At 37.8% G+C, this 17,527-nt stretch overlaps 1 protein-coding gene across 3 annotated transcripts in view; it reads left to right on the forward strand.

Annotated features, from left to right (window-relative positions):
* The window catches only part of CHD1 (chromodomain helicase DNA binding protein 1), an 85,507-nt gene that overhangs the window by 59,292 nt on the left and 8,688 nt on the right, over positions 1 to 17,527 (forward strand). For 2 of the 3 annotated variants that reach the window (XM_055140789.1, XM_055140800.1), the window contains exons 23-33: positions 1,342 to 1,518; positions 3,620 to 3,780; positions 5,059 to 5,100; positions 6,424 to 6,554; positions 7,133 to 7,271; positions 7,497 to 7,647; positions 10,924 to 11,046; positions 13,382 to 13,510; positions 13,965 to 14,222; positions 14,577 to 14,717; positions 15,437 to 15,615. In XM_055140789.1, coding sequence (XP_054996764.1) covers positions 1,342 to 1,518; positions 3,620 to 3,780; positions 5,059 to 5,100; positions 6,424 to 6,554; positions 7,133 to 7,271; positions 7,497 to 7,647; positions 10,924 to 11,046; positions 13,382 to 13,510; positions 13,965 to 14,222; positions 14,577 to 14,717; positions 15,437 to 15,615 — 1,631 coding nt within the window. The remainder of the gene's footprint in view (positions 1 to 1,341; positions 1,519 to 3,619; positions 3,781 to 5,058; positions 5,101 to 6,423; positions 6,555 to 7,132; positions 7,272 to 7,496; positions 7,648 to 10,923; positions 11,047 to 13,381; positions 13,511 to 13,964; positions 14,223 to 14,576; positions 14,718 to 15,436; positions 15,616 to 17,527) is intronic. The other variant, XM_055140809.1, reaches the window with a different exon arrangement.

Below are 17,527 nucleotides of genomic sequence, written 5' to 3' on the forward strand. Positions count from 1 at the left end.
GATGAGATGATCATACATTTGGGGTTGTGTATAGGGATATTCCACCCTGTTCCGTTGGTCTGCGGCTCTGCCTTTGTTCCAGTACCATACTGTTTTAATTGTTACCGCTTTGTAGTAAAGTTTGAGGTAGTGGAGGGTGAGGCCTCCCATCGTCTTTTCCCCAAGAATTGTTTTAGCTATCCGTGGGCGTTTGTTGTTCCATATGAATTTTAGGATTTCTTGATCTGTTTCTTTGAAGAATGTCATGGGTATCCTTATAGGGATCGCATTGAATCTGTATAAAGCTTTGGGCAAAAACAGAAGTTATTGCCATTTTGACAATGTTGATGTCATAAGCATGGTATATGTTTCCATTTCCTTGTGTCCTCTTATTTCATGGAGTAGCGTTTTATAGTTTTCTTTGTTGAGATCTTTTCCCTTTTGTTCTCGCTATTGCAAACCACCCCTATTGCAAACCACAACACCAAGTACCTCAGAATCAGCTTAACCAAGGAAGTAATCTTTTACTTCCTTGGTTAAGCTGATTCTGAGGTACTTGATTTTCTGGGGCATGATTGTGAATGGGATTGCTTTTTTATGTCCCTTTCCTCTGCCTCATTTGCATATAGGAAGGCCATGGATTTTTGATTTTGTATTGATTTTGTAGCCTGTAACTTTACTGTATAAGTGTATTTTTTCTAAGAGTTTCTTAGTAGAGCCAGCCATCCTTTTTAAAGGTGAAGTTATGGAACCCAAGTCATAGTTTCTTTAGGTACCATTTTTAGCAATAGTAAAAATAAGACAATTCGATGGTTATGTACTTGACAGTCAATAACTGGTGTGGTAAGGAATTTAGAAGGTTAATTAGTACATTGTGCTGAGAAGTGTTTTATTGTTTCTGTTAATTTTCTGTAGTCTACCCAAGTATCATTTTGTTTGAGCAGCATGGCAGAAAAGAGAATCGTCACTGGAAGAGAATCTTAGAAGTTAACTTGGGTTTTTTTGTTTGTTTGTTTGTTTTTTCTTTTTTCTTTTTGGGTGACACCTGGCTCTGCACTCAGGAATTACCCCTGGCGGTGCTCAGGGACCATAATGGATGCTGGGAATCGAACCCAGGTTGGCTGTGTATAGGGCAAACGCCCTGCCCATTGTGCTATCACTCCAGCCCGGGTTTTCTGTTTTGACCCAATGAAGAAATAAACTTAACTGTTGAACTTGGCTGTGTCTATAGTCCTATTGATGATCCTGTGGATATTTACTTTTTATTTTTCTAGTGGCATTTTATTCCCCTTTAAAAGGGGGAAGGAAAAAATTTTAATGTGCATTCTATATAATTGGCTGTTCAATTCTGTAATTTATCAGGTTGCCAACTTTTCAAATATGGATGAGGATGATATTGAATTGGAACCTGAAAGAAATTCAAAGAATTGGGAGGAAATCATTCCAGAAGATCAAAGAAGACGATTAGAAGAGGAAGAGAGACAAAAGGAGCTTGAAGAAATTTATATGCTCCCAAGAATGAGAAACTGTGCAAAACAGGTGATTTTTTTTAACTTAAAATATCCCTATAATTTAATAATGTGCCCAAATCGATCTTTACATTTGAGATGTTACTCTGTAATTTCTCTTTAAAGGTTTTTCACTGAAATAACATTGTATTGTTATGTATATTTAGGTTATACATCATTGAAAATAATTCATTTTCTTATATCTGACTGGATAACTCATAAAATGAGTTCAAAAGCTAGTATAGGAAGAGTGTGCAGAAATGACATTACTTCTTCATGAAATATTTGATAGTGTTTGTCAAGGATACCATAAAGACCTGTAATTTTCTTTGTTGGAAGATTTTTTTTTTAATTTTTATTTTTTTATTTTTAAATTTTTTTTAATTTATTTTTTAATTAGTGAATCACCGTGAGAGTATGTTGGAAAATTTCTTTAACTCTAGCTTCAGTTTCTTTTTTAAATAAAGTACTCCTCAATTTTTTAATTTTTACTTTTAGTATTAAATCACTGTGAGATAGACTCTGACAAAGCTGTGCATGGTTAGGTTTCAGTCATACAGCATTCCAGCACCCCTCCCTCCACCAGTGCACATTTCCCAGCACCAGTGTCCCCAGGCTCCCTCCCTCACCCCCACCTCCTTTGGAGTAAGGCATCTAGTCCAGACCATGTGCATGCCTTTGTGAGGGCCTAGATGCGCGTGCATACATAGACACACACACTGAAAGTGTAATATTTCTTGACTTTGGTGATTCCAGGGAGTTTATTTTTTAAATCTAAGTTGTTGAATTTATAGGTATAAAGTTCTTCATATATTGCCCTAATGGAACCTTCAGTTTCTGAGATATGAAATGGTTTTCCATTTTCATTTCCTGATATTGATGTTTTTTTTTTCTTCCTCATTTTGGCAAAAGTTGTGACCAATCTGGTTTCTATCCTCAGCAACTCAAATGGTACCCTTAGGGGTGATCCCTGAGTAGAGCCAAGAATAAGCCCTGAGCACCACCGGATGTAGCCCTAAAATAAAATCTAATCAGCCTAATTCTATTTCTAGCAAGTACTTTAAGTACGTGAGCTGGAGGGGAAAGCCCACTATTTTCTTCTGTAACAAATTCTAACACATTAAAATACATGTCATTTGCCAAATTTTGTTAGACCAATAGCTAATTTCAAATTTGCTTTCTTCTTTATTGCTTTACAACACAATAGACAATTATCCCAATACAAAATTTATTTTTTGGCGGGGTTTCCACTGGCGTTCCTCAGGCCAGTGAAGTACCGAATACTTCCTTAAGTATTCGGTAAATACTTAAAATATTTACCGAATGTGCTTGCAGTTTGCTGTGGGTGCTAAGGATGTCTCGGCCTTCCATTAGATTATTTGATATCTGATAGATTGTTCACAGTGACTGTTGATTAGTTTCCTTCACAGTTTTAATCTAAGGAAAATTAAAATTAAAAAGTGATGTTGCTAGGTAATATTTTTACTTTTTTTTCTTTTATTTTTCTCCTCTTTTCTTGCACTTCTCTTTTTCTCCTCTCTTGTCCTTCTCTGCCTTTTTCTTTCTTTTCTTTCCAGCCAGGGATTGAACCCAGGGCCCTCACTTGTTTTAACAAAGCAAGTGTTCTATTGCTAAACTCTATTCGAGACCCCCAGAATTCTTTTAAGGCTTTTGTATAATAATAACAGAGGTGTACGACTTTGTGTTTAAATACCTACCAGAGGTATATAACTTTATGTTCCATTGCCAGTATTTGCTGTTAATGCATAGATAGTATTGGTAAGTTAATAGATTTAAAAGAAATATTTCATTGCTAAGTTTAATTCATACTTAAAATATTTACCAAATGTGATTGTATAATTTTATATTGATAGTGCTTGATTAATTGCTTTTTAGTAAACTTTCCCATTTTTGTAAAAAAAGATTATGGTTATTTTCTTGGTGATTCATAAGAATGTATAAGTATTAAGACTAGTAACTCTTTAACGTGCTGTATTTTTGTTTGTTTTTAAAATTTGGCTCATCTAATGTTTTTTGTGTATAAAACATTTAAATTTGCTAGTTCTGTCAATCTCTGTAATGTATTCTCTCTTTTTAAATAGCTCAGGTAGATTTTTGTTTTCAAATTCCAGATTAGTTTCAATGGTAGTGAAGGAAGGCGGAGTAGAAGCAGGAGATACTCAGGTTCAGACAGTGATTCTATCTCGGAAAGGAAGAGGCCAAAGAAACGTGGGCGGCCACGGACTATTCCTCGTGAAAACATTAAAGGATTTAGTGATGCAGAAATTCGGCGGTAAGATGGCATAAGATATTTTCAGTTCAGCTTGCCTTTTATTAGAGAATGAAAACCAACTATAGAGATCCCGTTATTTTTAAGATTACAGTGAAAATCTTAGAGATGGCAAATATAAAATAGACTAGGTTGTGGTTTATGTGGGCATTTTTAACTGAAAAAAGTATTTAACATCTAATTTTTGTTCATTGTTAGAGCAGATTGCTAATTTTTTTGCTTTTATTAATATGGTTCAGAATAGTAGCCCTTTTCAATAATGAATGAGAATGCATATATTAATATATTGGTTGTATTTATATTAAATATCCTCATTGCATTTGTGACTGCTAGTATTACTACTTTTATAACTTTAGTTTTATATTTTCTAGTTTATTTTTTTTTAATTATTGAGGTCATTTGCTTTTTGAAAGTAACCATGTACCATGTTAAAACTATTTGATATGTCCAAGTAGGAATTGAGGTAAGATTGGCCATCAAAGATACATTGTTGTTTTTCTTTTGAAACTGCATTTGTATATATAGATTCATCTAAGGGAAGTGGGGAATACAGTTTACTTTTTGTGTTATATTTTTGTACGTGAAATTTGTAAAAAGGTTGTTCATTGTTGTATTTACAGTATGTTGTTTCTTCAAGCCATTGTAACTCTTTTCTTTTAAATCATAGACCTGACAAAGTTCTTCCTCATTCTTTCTACCAGAAAACTAAATACATATTACTAGATTTTGTTCAGGGTATTTTTATGACCATCTGATTTGCTGGACTTTCTGTCTTTAGTTGAAGAGGCATTTCAACTTTTCCTGGATATTTTCCCTCATCCATCAACCACTTGGGTAGCTTTGTTCTTAAGTACGACTTTCATTTCCCATTGTTGGTATAATGCCATACATCTGAATCGAAGTGATAATCAGTAAACTCTTTTCAACACTTGGAGTATGTGAGGAGGTGTAGAATGCTTGATTACCCTGAAGACACTTCCTGTGGTAGCCTTTAACCATTTTTTTTGTCTTGTAAAAATAATAAAGTAATTTCTAAAATAAAATTTAGTTTCTATTGTTTTATTTACTTTGGTTTCTATCACCCCTGGTGTTAAAATGTCATCTTTCTTTGATGTATTTTAATGTGTTAACATTTCTGTTTCTAGCATCACTGATTCATTTTTGCTAGTAACTTTGAACTAATGTTTGTACTGACAAGTATTTTCTTGTTCCTATATGTTTGAAAAAAATTTTAATGGATACTGGAGCCTGCACTTAAACCAAACAATTATTTTCTGTCAGGTTCATCAAGAGTTACAAGAAATTTGGTGGCCCTCTGGAAAGGTAAATACATTTGCAATTTCATAGAATCAGAGAATGTCTTCCATGCTGCTGTCTTGATACTAAGATTCAGGTTGTCCACCTTGTTAAGTTTACTTTCACAGACATTTGCAAAATTAATCTATGGAAAGCACGTTTCTAGTAAATTTGCCTTTGTTTTTTTTTGCTGTAGCTGGGGAGATAGTAAGGGGTAAGATTCTTCCTGTGTCTGTTGCTGACTCTGATTGATCCCCTAGTCCTCCCCAGTTCCCACAGGCCCTGGCAGGGAAAACCCCAGAGCACAATAAGTGTGGGGCTTCACCCTCCAAAAGAAGAAAATTTTAATTGCATTCTTAATTCTTTGTGGAATCTACAGACAATTTTTTTATGTTATATGAGGTTTTTTACATCTCTCTTTTTTTAAATTACAACTTGTAGATTCATTCAAGAGACTGAGTTGACTAATTGTGTTTTCTCTTACCATGGAAGTTTCCTTAAGTTTATCTAATGCTTCTTTTTAGATATATGTTACTAAATCCTGAAGCCCTTTTTTTTTTTGAGGGGCGAGTGGGGTGTGTTTGTGTTTTGGGGCCAAACCCTGTGGTTCTCAGGACTGACTCCTGGCTCTGCGTTCTGGGTCACTACTGGTTGAGCTTGGGGGATCGTGTGCCATGCCAGGGATTGAACTGGGGTTGGCTATGTGCATGGCAAGTGCCTTAACCCCTGTACCATCTCTCTGGTCCCCTGTGAAGACCATTTTAAAATATTATGGTTAAACTTTATTGCAGGTGATTTTAATTTTTATTGTCCTTTGCTGTGACAAACTCTCTGAATAGTCATAAAGATGCACATTGATTTCATTTTTCTCTCCCCAAATCTTCTCTGAAACAAATGTCTTTTTAAGATGAAATAGATGTTTTTAAGATGAATTTCATGAAATCTTTGCCTGATTATTTTTAATGACAGAAGCCATTTTGAACACTAGTAGTTCATATTTCCTACTTCGTTGAGTAATAAAACTTGTGAAGTTTTGTTCACCTTTTTAATTATATGATAAACACGCATATTGAACTTAAGTTATGAAAAGATTTTAGATAATGATTATGTAACTTTTAAATTTAAGATCATGTTATCCATAACAAATTGGTCAACTTTATTAACCTTGAATATTAAATGAATTGTATTCTCATGAAATTTTTCCAGTGCTTATTTTAATCTCATGTCAGTTATGTGAACTGTAGAGCATGTAATCAAAAGATTTGTAGAATGTGAAAATGAAACTTAGTTTTAATGTAGCTCCATTTTCTTTTTTATATTTACCTGAAAATTGTATTTTTTTTATTGCAGATTAGATGCAATCGCTCGAGATGCTGAATTAGTTGATAAGTCAGAGATAGATCTCAGACGACTAGGAGAATTAGTACATAATGGTTGTATTAAAGCTTTAAAGGATAATTCTTCAGGAACAGAACGAACAGGTAACATTTAAATGAGAGAGATTTAGGAAAACTCAAGTTTCAAGATACACTTGTTGGGTTTTGGGGAGACATACCTTAAATTATCTATTCATCAGTCTTAAAAGATATTTTACAAAAACAGTACAAGATCATTTCAGGATAATAGAAAGTGAGGGATGTTTTCTTATCGGAAGCAGAAGCTTGGGTATATTCTGGCAAGGAGGTAAACATGGGAACATCAGGAGATACTGTGCACTTTTTTTTTTTTTTAGTATATGTGTGTACATGATGGGAAAATAGAATGTCAGTGTACACAGATGATAATGACTTAACTCTTTGCTATGTTTATCTTGTGATTCATATTTCTGCCCAGAAAGAAACATGTAGGACAAAACTTAGTAATCAGACATGCGGGGGGTAAGAAAAGATGGTTGCATCTGTTGTAATTGATTAAGCAGTTTTGTGACTGTTAAGTTTTAGGGGAGATTTAGGTTTGCTAGTAAGCCTTCCTTTAAAATAATAAAAGCAGGAGCATAGGTTGCTTTATATTTTGTAGGACTTATGTGTTTTATTTTTTTTTTTCCAAAAACAAAACTAAGGAGGTAGACTTGGAAAAGTGAAGGGTCCAACATTTCGAATATCAGGAGTTCAGGTGAATGCCAAATTAGTCATTTCCCATGAAGAAGAATTAATGCCACTGCACAAATCCATTCCTTCAGATCCAGAAGAAAGAAAGCAGTGAGTTACACAATTTTCTCTGTAACCTAGTTGTTGTTATAAAATGTGCATTTTAAATATATATTTTTTTTTTGTCATGGGCTGGTTTGAATCACTTTTTAATTTAAAGCCCAGTATCTTGAAGTTTATATTTTGATTTTAAAATAATTATAATTAAACATAATTATAAAAATAATTGTAATAAGAGAATTGTAATCCTTACAGTGGTTGTTATTTTGATGCCAGGTATACTATACCATGCCATACGAAAGCAGCTCATTTCGACATAGACTGGGGCAAGGAAGATGATTCCAATTTGCTAATTGGTATTTATGAATATGGATATGGAAGCTGGGAAATGATTAAAATGGATCCTGATCTAAGTTTAACACACAAGGTACTTAAATATTTCTTGGTTCTGTTACCATTAATGCTGGATTAATTTTACTTTCTCTCCTTTTTTGCGGGGTGTGCCATACCTGGCAGTGCTCAGAGCTACTCCTGTTGGTGCTCTGGGGACTATATGGAATGCCAGGGATCAAACCTGGGTCTGCTGCATGCAAGGCAAGAGCCCTGCCTGCTAAGCTGGCCCCTTATTCTAATTTTTAGTTTGTATAAACAATGTTGGAAGCAAACTCACTGAAGTCAGGGAAACCAAGGCGCCGTCTGTGTGACCTTGTTTTAGAAGATGGTTTTTATGCTAGTATGTGCTCTGTTACTTGAGCTGTCTCTGGCCTGGATTTCGGGTTTTGTGCTTTTTTTAAAATAAAATTTTATTTAGAGTAATACGGGCCAGGAGAGCACAGAGAGCCAGCGTGTACGAACCTCCATCTGCCTCCCTTCTCAGACACTCGTTCACAAAGGTGCTTTGCTGCGAGGGGGTGGCCAGGGACTCTGGGCAGCCTTTTCCTGTCGGCCTGCAGTTGCCCCCCACTCTTACCCCACCCCCTTGGGTTTTGTATTCTTGAGAGGAAATAAAGAGAATGAGATTAAAATATATATGGGAAGTAGGCCACTAGGTAAGGGAACCCCTGGGAATGAATTTTAGGAAGCCATAAAACCAAGACATGATCTGAAAAGGACCTACCCTGCCCCACTGCTAGCCCAAAGCTGCCCGTGCCTGCAGGCTGGCATCCTGAGAGATGGCACAGGGCAACAGGCCCTGGAAGGTGACTGCAGAGCACTGGGAGGCGGCCTCCTGGCCTGCAGCAGCTGGCACAAAAATCCGTGAGCAGTGTGGCTGATGGTGCTCAGCTCTTGCCCATTCTTTCCGCTTGGTTTGTTTTTGTTAACTGTGTGAGTAATTTACACAGCCTTGAATGAGATTATTTTTTCTAAGACTGTGATATGAAATTATTTTTTTTAAGACTGTGATATGCTAATAGCTTCTCCCGTTCGATTAACTGTGTTTTGGGGGTCTGTATTGGCTCTGCCCCACAGCCGATGACTCACCGCTGGTTGGCCATGTACCTTGTTGTAGAAGAGTCTATGGTTAGCTATTTGCAAGGCAACGATGTATCTCTGGCTCAAATGTATTTGTTCAGTTTTCTCCACGTGCAGAACTTTACCATTTAATGTCCAACTGTTTTTTATCCTGCTTTTAGACATACTCTTTTTTTTTTTTTTGCTTTTTGGGTCACACCCGGCGATGCACAGGGGTCACTCCTGGCTCTGCACTCAGGAATTACCCCTGGCGGTGCTCAGGCGACCATATGGGATGCTGGGAATCGAACCTGGGTTGGCCACGTGCAAGGCAATCGCCCTACCCGCTGTGCTATCACTCCAGCCCCAGACATACTCTTTTTAAAAAAGATTAACTCCAGTGATTTTAACTGCTGCCTAGTAGACTACTACTCATCAGTTTTATTATTGATAATTTCATTTATTGTTAATTATATTTATTAATTAATAAATGTAAATATTGGTATTTATTAATAAACGCCAATGTTTGGTAAATTGGTAAATAGTATTTATTAACTATAATAAATATTAAATTAATTATAATAAATATTATTGATGCCAATATTTGGTAAATTGGTAAATATTGGTAAAAATTAATATTAATAAATATTGGTATTTATTATTTACTTATTTAGGTTGCTGTTGACACTGAGCAGAGCTACTCCTGGCTCTGTACTCAAAAATTATTCCCGGTGGATTCAGAGGACAGTGTGGGATGCTGGGGATTGAACCCGGGTTGACAGTGCACGGCAAATGTCTTACCTGTATTATATGTCTGGCCCCAACTGACTGTTTTAGAAGGTTGAAACAACTGTATTAAAAAAAAAATTAAAGAGTAAAATCATAAAGAAAAGTAGTGTTAAAAAAGTATATTAAAGTGTTTAGGATTTTCAATGATTAGATACTACAGTTGTAACTAGAAACATTTCCTTATTGTCATTTAGGTTACCTCCTTATATTTTATTACTTGGAAAAATGGAGCTTGTAAAATGGTTATTATGAAACAAAAGTTAGTTGTGAAAGTTTCCTCTGTCCTAAGCCCTACACCCTACTTGAGGTGCGCTGCACACCTCCCCCCACCCCATTCAGTTTTCTCACAGAGCATGCAGTAGCTTAGCAGATGATACTTCGGTGTTCTTGGACTTTATGTCTACTTTATATGTACTGTTACTGGCAAGCTCCCCATGGCATATTCAATATGCCAAAACAGTAATAGTGGTAGGTCTCATTCCCCTGACCCTGAAAGAGCCTCCAGTGCGGCACCATTGGGAAGGGTGAGGGTAGTTCCTCCTGGCAGTGTTGGGAGACCATGTGGCTGGGCTTGAACTCCGCCCTGTAACTCCTGGGCAAGTGCTCCAGCCCTGTCAGTCTCCATAGGCCCACTGTCTCTTATGAAATGGATAGATCTGAGAGTGGAGTTATGTTATTTGGGGGTTGGAGGAGGTGGGTTGTTTGCTCTTTTTTGGTTGTTTATTTATAGTTTATTCCTAAGGAAATTGAATATTTTGTCTCTGGTAAAAATAATGAAAATTCCAGGGGCTGGAGCACAGCGGGTAGGGCGTTTGCCTTGCATGCGGCCGACTTGGGCTTGATTCCCAGCATCCCATATGGTCCCCTGAGCACCGCCAGGCGTAATTCTTGAGTGCATAAGCCAGGATCCCTGTGCATCACTGGGTGTGGCCCAAAAAGAAAAAAAAATAATGAAAATTCTGAGTTTAGGAGCTGGAGAGAGAGTATCGCATACCGGGAGTTTGCCTTGTACACAGCTGACCCGGGTTTGATTCCTAGTACCCCTTGTGGTTCCTGAGCACTGCCAGGAGTGACTCCTGAGTACTTCCAGGTGGAACCCTAAAAACTCTCTGCCCCTCTCAGAGAGCCCGGCAAGCTACTGAGAGTATGGAGCCCCCACGGCAGAGCCTGGCAAGCTACCCATGCGTATTGGATATGCCAAAAACAGTAACAATAAGTCTCTCAATGAGAGACATTACTGGTGCCCGCTCGAACAAATCAATGAGCAACGGGATGACAGTGATAGTAACCAAAATCTCAAAACCAAAAAAAATTATGAGGTTTTTATTCCTGTAAGTTTGAAAAATTGTTACTTATTAGTGAATACACACACATAGTAGATAAGCATATTTAGCACTAAATTTCACAGTTATTTTTTGAATAACTGAATTCTTGAATAACTGAATAATTGATTGCTTTTCAGATTCTTCCAGATGATCCTGATAAAAAACCACAAGCGAAACAATTGCAGACTCGTGCAGACTACCTCATCAAATTACTTAGTAAAGATCTTGCAAAAAAAGAAGCTCAGAGACTTTCTGGTGCAGTAAGTAAAATTTTAAATATTTAAGAGCAATTTAATTTTCAGTAAAATAGTTTAATTTACTGATAACTGTGAACCTTCATGTAATATTAATTAAGCTGTAAGTATATATTTCTGTTAATTTAGTGCCTGTATTTGAGCAAAGTCATTTTTTTTTAAATTTTATACTTTTTAATTGAGACACTGTGAGAACAGTTACAGGGCTTTCAGGATCAAGTCTCAGTCATACAATGATCAAATACCCATCCCTTCACCAATGCACATGATCCACCACCAAGAACCCCAGAGACCCTTCCTCCCACTCCCCCTTTGCCTGTGTGGCAGATGATTTTCAATTAACTCTCTCATTGTTATGATAATATTGAATTTTTGACCAAAAATTCACTATCCTTATTTGGAATTTTCCCCCCAACAGTCAGACCTGTCAGAATGGCATTAGATCGTATGTTTTCTATTGTTGATAACAATGAGCATATGATGTTGCACGGTCGTGAAATTGGCCGCCCAGTTTTGGGATTCTGGTATTAAGTCCAGAGGTATTTCTGCCAGCGGCCGCTGCATTTCGAGATTGGTTTGTGTGCCTCTAGGATCATGGCTGTTCAGGAGCGGGGGACTGTTCGTGGGAGGCCCCTGGGATCTCATTAGGGCAGGAAGCAGGGCCGGTTCTGCCCCCCGCCCCCCATCGCGAGATTCCCCATTCGTCCTATCATTGCAAGCTCCTACCTCTCTGTCCAGTTGGCACTAAACGGTGGTGGTCGCCATGCTGCCCAGAGGGGAAAAGGATGAGGACAAAAACCCTTTACCTTCTGGAGCTGCACGGGACCTTATTTTAGTTCAAAGTCCACGAGTATAGCTGCCAGCAGCCTCTCGGTTTCTGTGCCTCTGGTATAATGGCTGCTCAGGGGTGGCAGAGCCATTCCTGAGCATTTTCTTTGGATATCAGGAAAGGTCGCGCAGCCACAAAAGTGGCCATGCGGTTTGGAGAGATTTCCCAGTCCCACAAACCGGAGCCATGTTAATAGAAGCTCAATGTCGCCGGGACTCCGTCTGGAGAAGGCGGGGACTCTGCACCTTCTCCGTCTGGCACCCCGGTGTTGTTGGCCCAGTCTGGGCTCCAGAGCTTTCTCCGGCTTGCGGTGCCGCTGGCCCGGGTTCTTGCTGCTGACTGTTGAGCAAAGTCATATTTTGCCTTAAATTATCTCAACTTTCTTGTTAAAGTGATAAGTAATTTCACGCTGGACAAGGTCTGAGGGTTAAAAGTAGGTAAGGGGTATTTTGATAACCTTTCAGTATCAATATTGCAAATCACAGTACCCAAAAGGGGGGAGGTGGGAGGACAGCTAGAGGAGGGGCAGGAGAAGAGGAGAACTGCCAGAGGTGATAGGAAGGAACCTGGAGACACCATGCTGGGAAATGTGCACTGGTGAAGGGGTGGGTGTTGGAATCCGTTACGCCTGAAATCCAATCATGAGCGGCCTTGCGATGCTCTAAAATAATGATAATAGAAAATTTTAAAAATTTAAAAGCAGTGATAAGTGATGGCTTTCAAAAGTGGGATCCCCTTTGTATTTATTCAGGTAGGTTGGGGGGGGAACTTGCAGAGTACAGGTTTCTGTTTGAGAGGCCAAGTCAGAATATATGAGACAGTATTGAGGGTGACCACACTTAATTATGAATGGATTTTAAACCGTAAATTAAAGAGACTGAAAAAAGGTGAATGAAAACTAAAGTGAACGTTTGCTTATGAACACACTGTAACGACCTCTAGACTACTAAAAATCACTTCTAATGATTTCTCCCGTGTCGTCTTAGCAGAAGGTGGAGGGGGGGAAGACAGTGCTCTTGCTCCTCAGTATTTTCTCCCAGGGCGAGGGGCAGGAGGGGCAGGGGAGGCGGTGGGTGGGGAGGGTGGGGGGAAGGGCTTCCAGTGATGTTGTTGGCCAGCCAGACTAAGATGGCTCAATGCCAAGAATGCAGTGCTGCCCAGGCCCTGTGCTGCAAAGGTTGCACAGGCCACTTGGGGGTGCTTAGGGGTCCTCCAGGACTGATCCCTGCCCTGTGAGGCCGGAGTTTGAACCAGGTCATGTACCTTAACTACTGGACAATCTCTCCAGCCAGTCATGGTTGTAGGTTGTTGGTATGGGCATACGTATCAGAGTTGACTCATTACATCATGTCACTTGAGTGGACTAAGATGAGTGGATGTTGTCAGTCAGCTAAGGAACGAGTAGGACTAACTATAGATACTATTTTAACATTTTAGACTTAACATGTAAAGGGATTTTTAAAAATACAATCTGTGAAGTTGGTTAGAACTTAAAGAAAACTTTATTTTTAGGGAGGTTCAAAGAGAAGAAAAGCAAGAGGTAAGAAGAACAAAGCAATGAAATCTATAAAAGTAAAAGAAGAAATAAAGAGTGATTCTTCTCCACTGCCCTCAGAAAAGTCTGATGAAGATGATGATAAGGTAAGAATATATTTTTAGGGAAGCAACTTTTTAAGTAGAAATGAAACATGGATTATTTTAAATTTGAAATACAAATTTGATACCTGAAATTTCAGATTCTAGTTATTTTTTAGTTTTCATCATATAGTCTTGTTTACAGAACAGAGTTCTATCTGTCCAATAGAATATTATGAATATGCATCACTAGAGGATAAGATGAAAGGTCCTTCCTTTTCAAACATTTGCCAGTTGAGTGAAGTTCTGTCTCCTTTGATTTTTATTATGAATTCTAAATGGAGCTGGTTTACCTTTATTCTGATAGGAAGGTAAACATTGCATGTATCAGTATTAATGGGATTCTGTGTTATTTCTTTCAGAATCCACATACATGCAATCCAAAGTCATGCAAAGAAAAGAAATTAGTCTTTTTTCAGGATATGGTTAGTAATACATTGGCCATACTTGCACTTTCCAGGATGAGATCACTTCTGTGAAACATCCAAATAAAAAAATTAAAACAGAAAGAGACAGTGAAGAAAAACCTGAGCCAGATGTTTGTATAAAGAAGGAACCAGAAGAAAAGAGGGATGCAAAAGAAAAAGAGAATAAAAGAGAACTTAAAAGGGAGATAAAAGAAAAAGAGAATAAGAAAGATATAAAAGATTTTAAAGAAAAAAGAGAAAACAAAGTTAAAGAAGCTATGCAGAAAGAAAAAGACATAAAGGAAGAAAAGGTATGCCAACCACCCTCTGAAATTTAGAAGTGAAATAATTAGCATTTTTGTTCTTACATATTAGGAGAATAAATTACTTGTCCACCCAAATTAATCTAATAATTTAGTTCTTTAAAGATACACACTGGGTGTTCAGTAAAGGAGAAAAGCAGGTTTGAATACTTTTTAAAATGCCTTAAGCTAGGGTAACATCACAGAGTAGCTTTTAATTATGTTTATCCGAAACAAAATAAGGAGAAGGTAGACAGGAATGATGTGAATAAACAATTATAGAAAAAAATCGCGACAGTAATTGTTTTCTGACTGTGTTAATTACCTTTGTTGTTGCTTTCTTCTCCTCTGTGCTACATTCAGTTGAATGAATCCAAGGCTGACAGTAAGGAAAAATCTAAGAAATCATCTGTGTCAGATGCTCCTGTTCATATAACTGCGAGTGGTGAGCCAGTTCCTATATCTGAAGAATCTGAAGAGCTAGACCAGAAGACATTCAGCATTGTAAGTAGGAAATCTGGTGATCTGTAACAGTTGATGTGGCATTTTAGTTCAGTTCCCTGTCCACACTTGGAACCTATAGCTGGTCCTTCTTGGTCCCTGGTGCCTGGCACATGCTCCACCTATTTGGGTGATGATACCCTTCCACAGGTCCTGGACTTTTAACATTACCTTTATAAAGTATCTTAATCCTGACTCTTGATCATTTTCTGTTGATTTTTATTTTTCACTCTTTTCTATTGAATAGGAACAGGAGGGAGTTATGTGCTTTCTCTCATTTATCCCCCACCTCCTTTATCCCTAACAAATAATTTAAAAGTCACCAACTAATTTAAACAAATAGTTCAATGAAACAATAAACAAGAATAATGTAACTTGCCAATCATAAAGCTAAACTTACTCTTTTCAGTGTATTTTTATTTATTAATATGTGTATGATTTACTGGAGTAATTGTGGGTAGGGAATCACCCTCAGGGTCTGTTTTTGGCCCTGTACTCAAGTGAGCGCTCGGTACACAATACCCAAATCTTTCAATAACACAAAGAATTATTTTTGATCTAATAATGACAAGTCTTGCTCTGAAAAAAATTTGTTCAGAGTTTGAGGTAAAAATCACTATTTGAGCTTTGCGTAAAGCCATCCCCATGTAAATGTCATTGAAAGCATTGGATCTTTTTTGAATAATGTTTTTAATACATGTATTCACTTTTCTATTTTAAAGTGTAAAGAAAGAATGAGGCCTGTCAAAGCAGCCTTGAAACAGCTTGATAGGCCCGAGAAAGGCCTTTCAGAAAGAGAGCAGCTGGAGCATACCAGGCAGTGTCTAATAAAGATCGGCGACCACATCACAGAGTGTCTGAAGGAGTATGCGCATCCCGAACAGATCAAACAGTGGAGAAAGTAAGCGATGTGCTTTTCAGAGGGTTTAAATGTGTTCACTGGATAACTGTCTTCTCATCACCTGTTTTTCCGTCTTGTTCCCCCCAATTTTCTTATGTTTGGATAGCAAAATAGAGATAACTGAGGATAATTGTTTTCATCATTTTTCTTTATTCATGTCATGATAAACTTAAGCTGCCATCTCTGTGATAAAGCTAGAAAAATAAGGACAGTGCAGCAAATGATCCTTCAAATTAAGTTTACTTAAAGAATACTGATTTTTTTTTCTATATAATTTTAGTAATAAGGGGTTTGATTTCTATCTACTAAGATTTCTGTAGTGCTTACCACTTTTTAAAATCTTACTATAGTGTAAATTTGAGGTTGTGAAGAAGGCAGAATATATTTCACTTGTTTCGTAGATCAGAAGTAAGCAACATCTTTGCACAATTACATGTAGGTCATAGTTTTAGATGGTTGCTAGGAAAGGAGGAGAGAAGCCTCTAAAAGAAGAAATACCAGTGTCCAAGAGACTCTTTCCATGTTTATCTAGACCTACCGAGGCTTGATTATCTCTTTGATTTCTCTTTCCTTTTCTTTCTTGGTGGGGGGGGCGGGGCACATCTGGCAGTGCTCAGGGATCACTCCTGGTGGTGCTTAGGAGACCATATGGAGTGACAGGGTACCAGGTAGTTGCATGCAAGGCAAACACCCTCCCTCCCTCCCTCCCTCCCTCCCTCCCTCCTTCCCTCCCTCCCTCCTTCCCTCCCTCCTTCCTTCCTTTCTTCCTTCCCTGCCTCCCTTCCTTCCCTGCCTCCCTTCCTCCCCGCCCCCCCATGAGATACACAGTTAAACAGTTGTTGATGGTTTTCAGTCATACAATGTTCCTACACCTATCCCTTCATCAGTTTACATTTCCCAATTTCCTACCACCAGTGTTACCAGTTTCCCTCCCACCAATCCTCTCTGCCCCACAAAAAAAATTCAAAAGTTTTGGTTTTATATATTTTTCTTAAAAACACTGTGATTTGTAAAGTTTTATTACACAGTTGCCTCAGGCATTTAGTGTTTGAGTACCACTAATGTGACCTTTCTCAAGCAATGTTCCCATTTCCTCTCCCTTCCCCAGCCTGCCTCCTTAGGCACATAGAAAATTTACTTAACAAAATTTTAAAAGATAAAAAATAAGGGGCTGGAGCAATAGCACGGTGGGTAGGGTGTTTGCCTTACACATGGCCGACCTGGATTTGGTTCCCAGCATCCCATATGGTCCCCTGAGCACCGCCAGGGGTGATTCCTGAGTGCAGAGCCAGGAGTAATCCCTGTGCATCGCCAGGTGTGACCCAAAAAGCAAAAATAAAAAGATAAAAAATAAAATGATCAAAAAATACATCAAAGCCAATTTGTGATTGCTATATAATTTTAATCTATGTAAATATGGAAAATAAAACCCTTTAATACAGTATAGGAAAATAAAACTTTAATGCAGTACAATAAAATGCTTATTTATATTTACATAAGTTCTCAACTTTAGAATCTAAAGTACATTGCATTAATTTTATTTTATATTTAGATTTTATTACAGTAATCATGCCTTACCTATCATTAATAAAAGTTTTAAGGAAATTCTATGCTAATGTATTTTGGAGTTTACATGAAATAGCCCACTTACACTTTATATAAACACTGTGATTCGCAATATAGTTCATGATGATTTGTTAGAGACATTCAGTATTCCTGTCAGGCCCTTATATTGAACCGCTAAGCCCTGGCTTAAGAGTAGACTATGAACTATATATGATGGCCACTTAGTACCTGTATTGCAAATCTTAACACCCAAAAGGAGAGAGCGGGTGAAAGGGAGTGTTCCTGCCACCAGGGCAGGGGGTATGGGAACACTGGTGGTAGAGAACAGGCACAGGTGGAGGGGTGG

This window comes from Sorex araneus, chromosome 1 (assembly GCF_027595985.1).
Source record: "Sorex araneus isolate mSorAra2 chromosome 1, mSorAra2.pri, whole genome shotgun sequence".
NCBI classification, from domain to species: domain Eukaryota; kingdom Metazoa; phylum Chordata; class Mammalia; order Eulipotyphla; family Soricidae; genus Sorex; species Sorex araneus.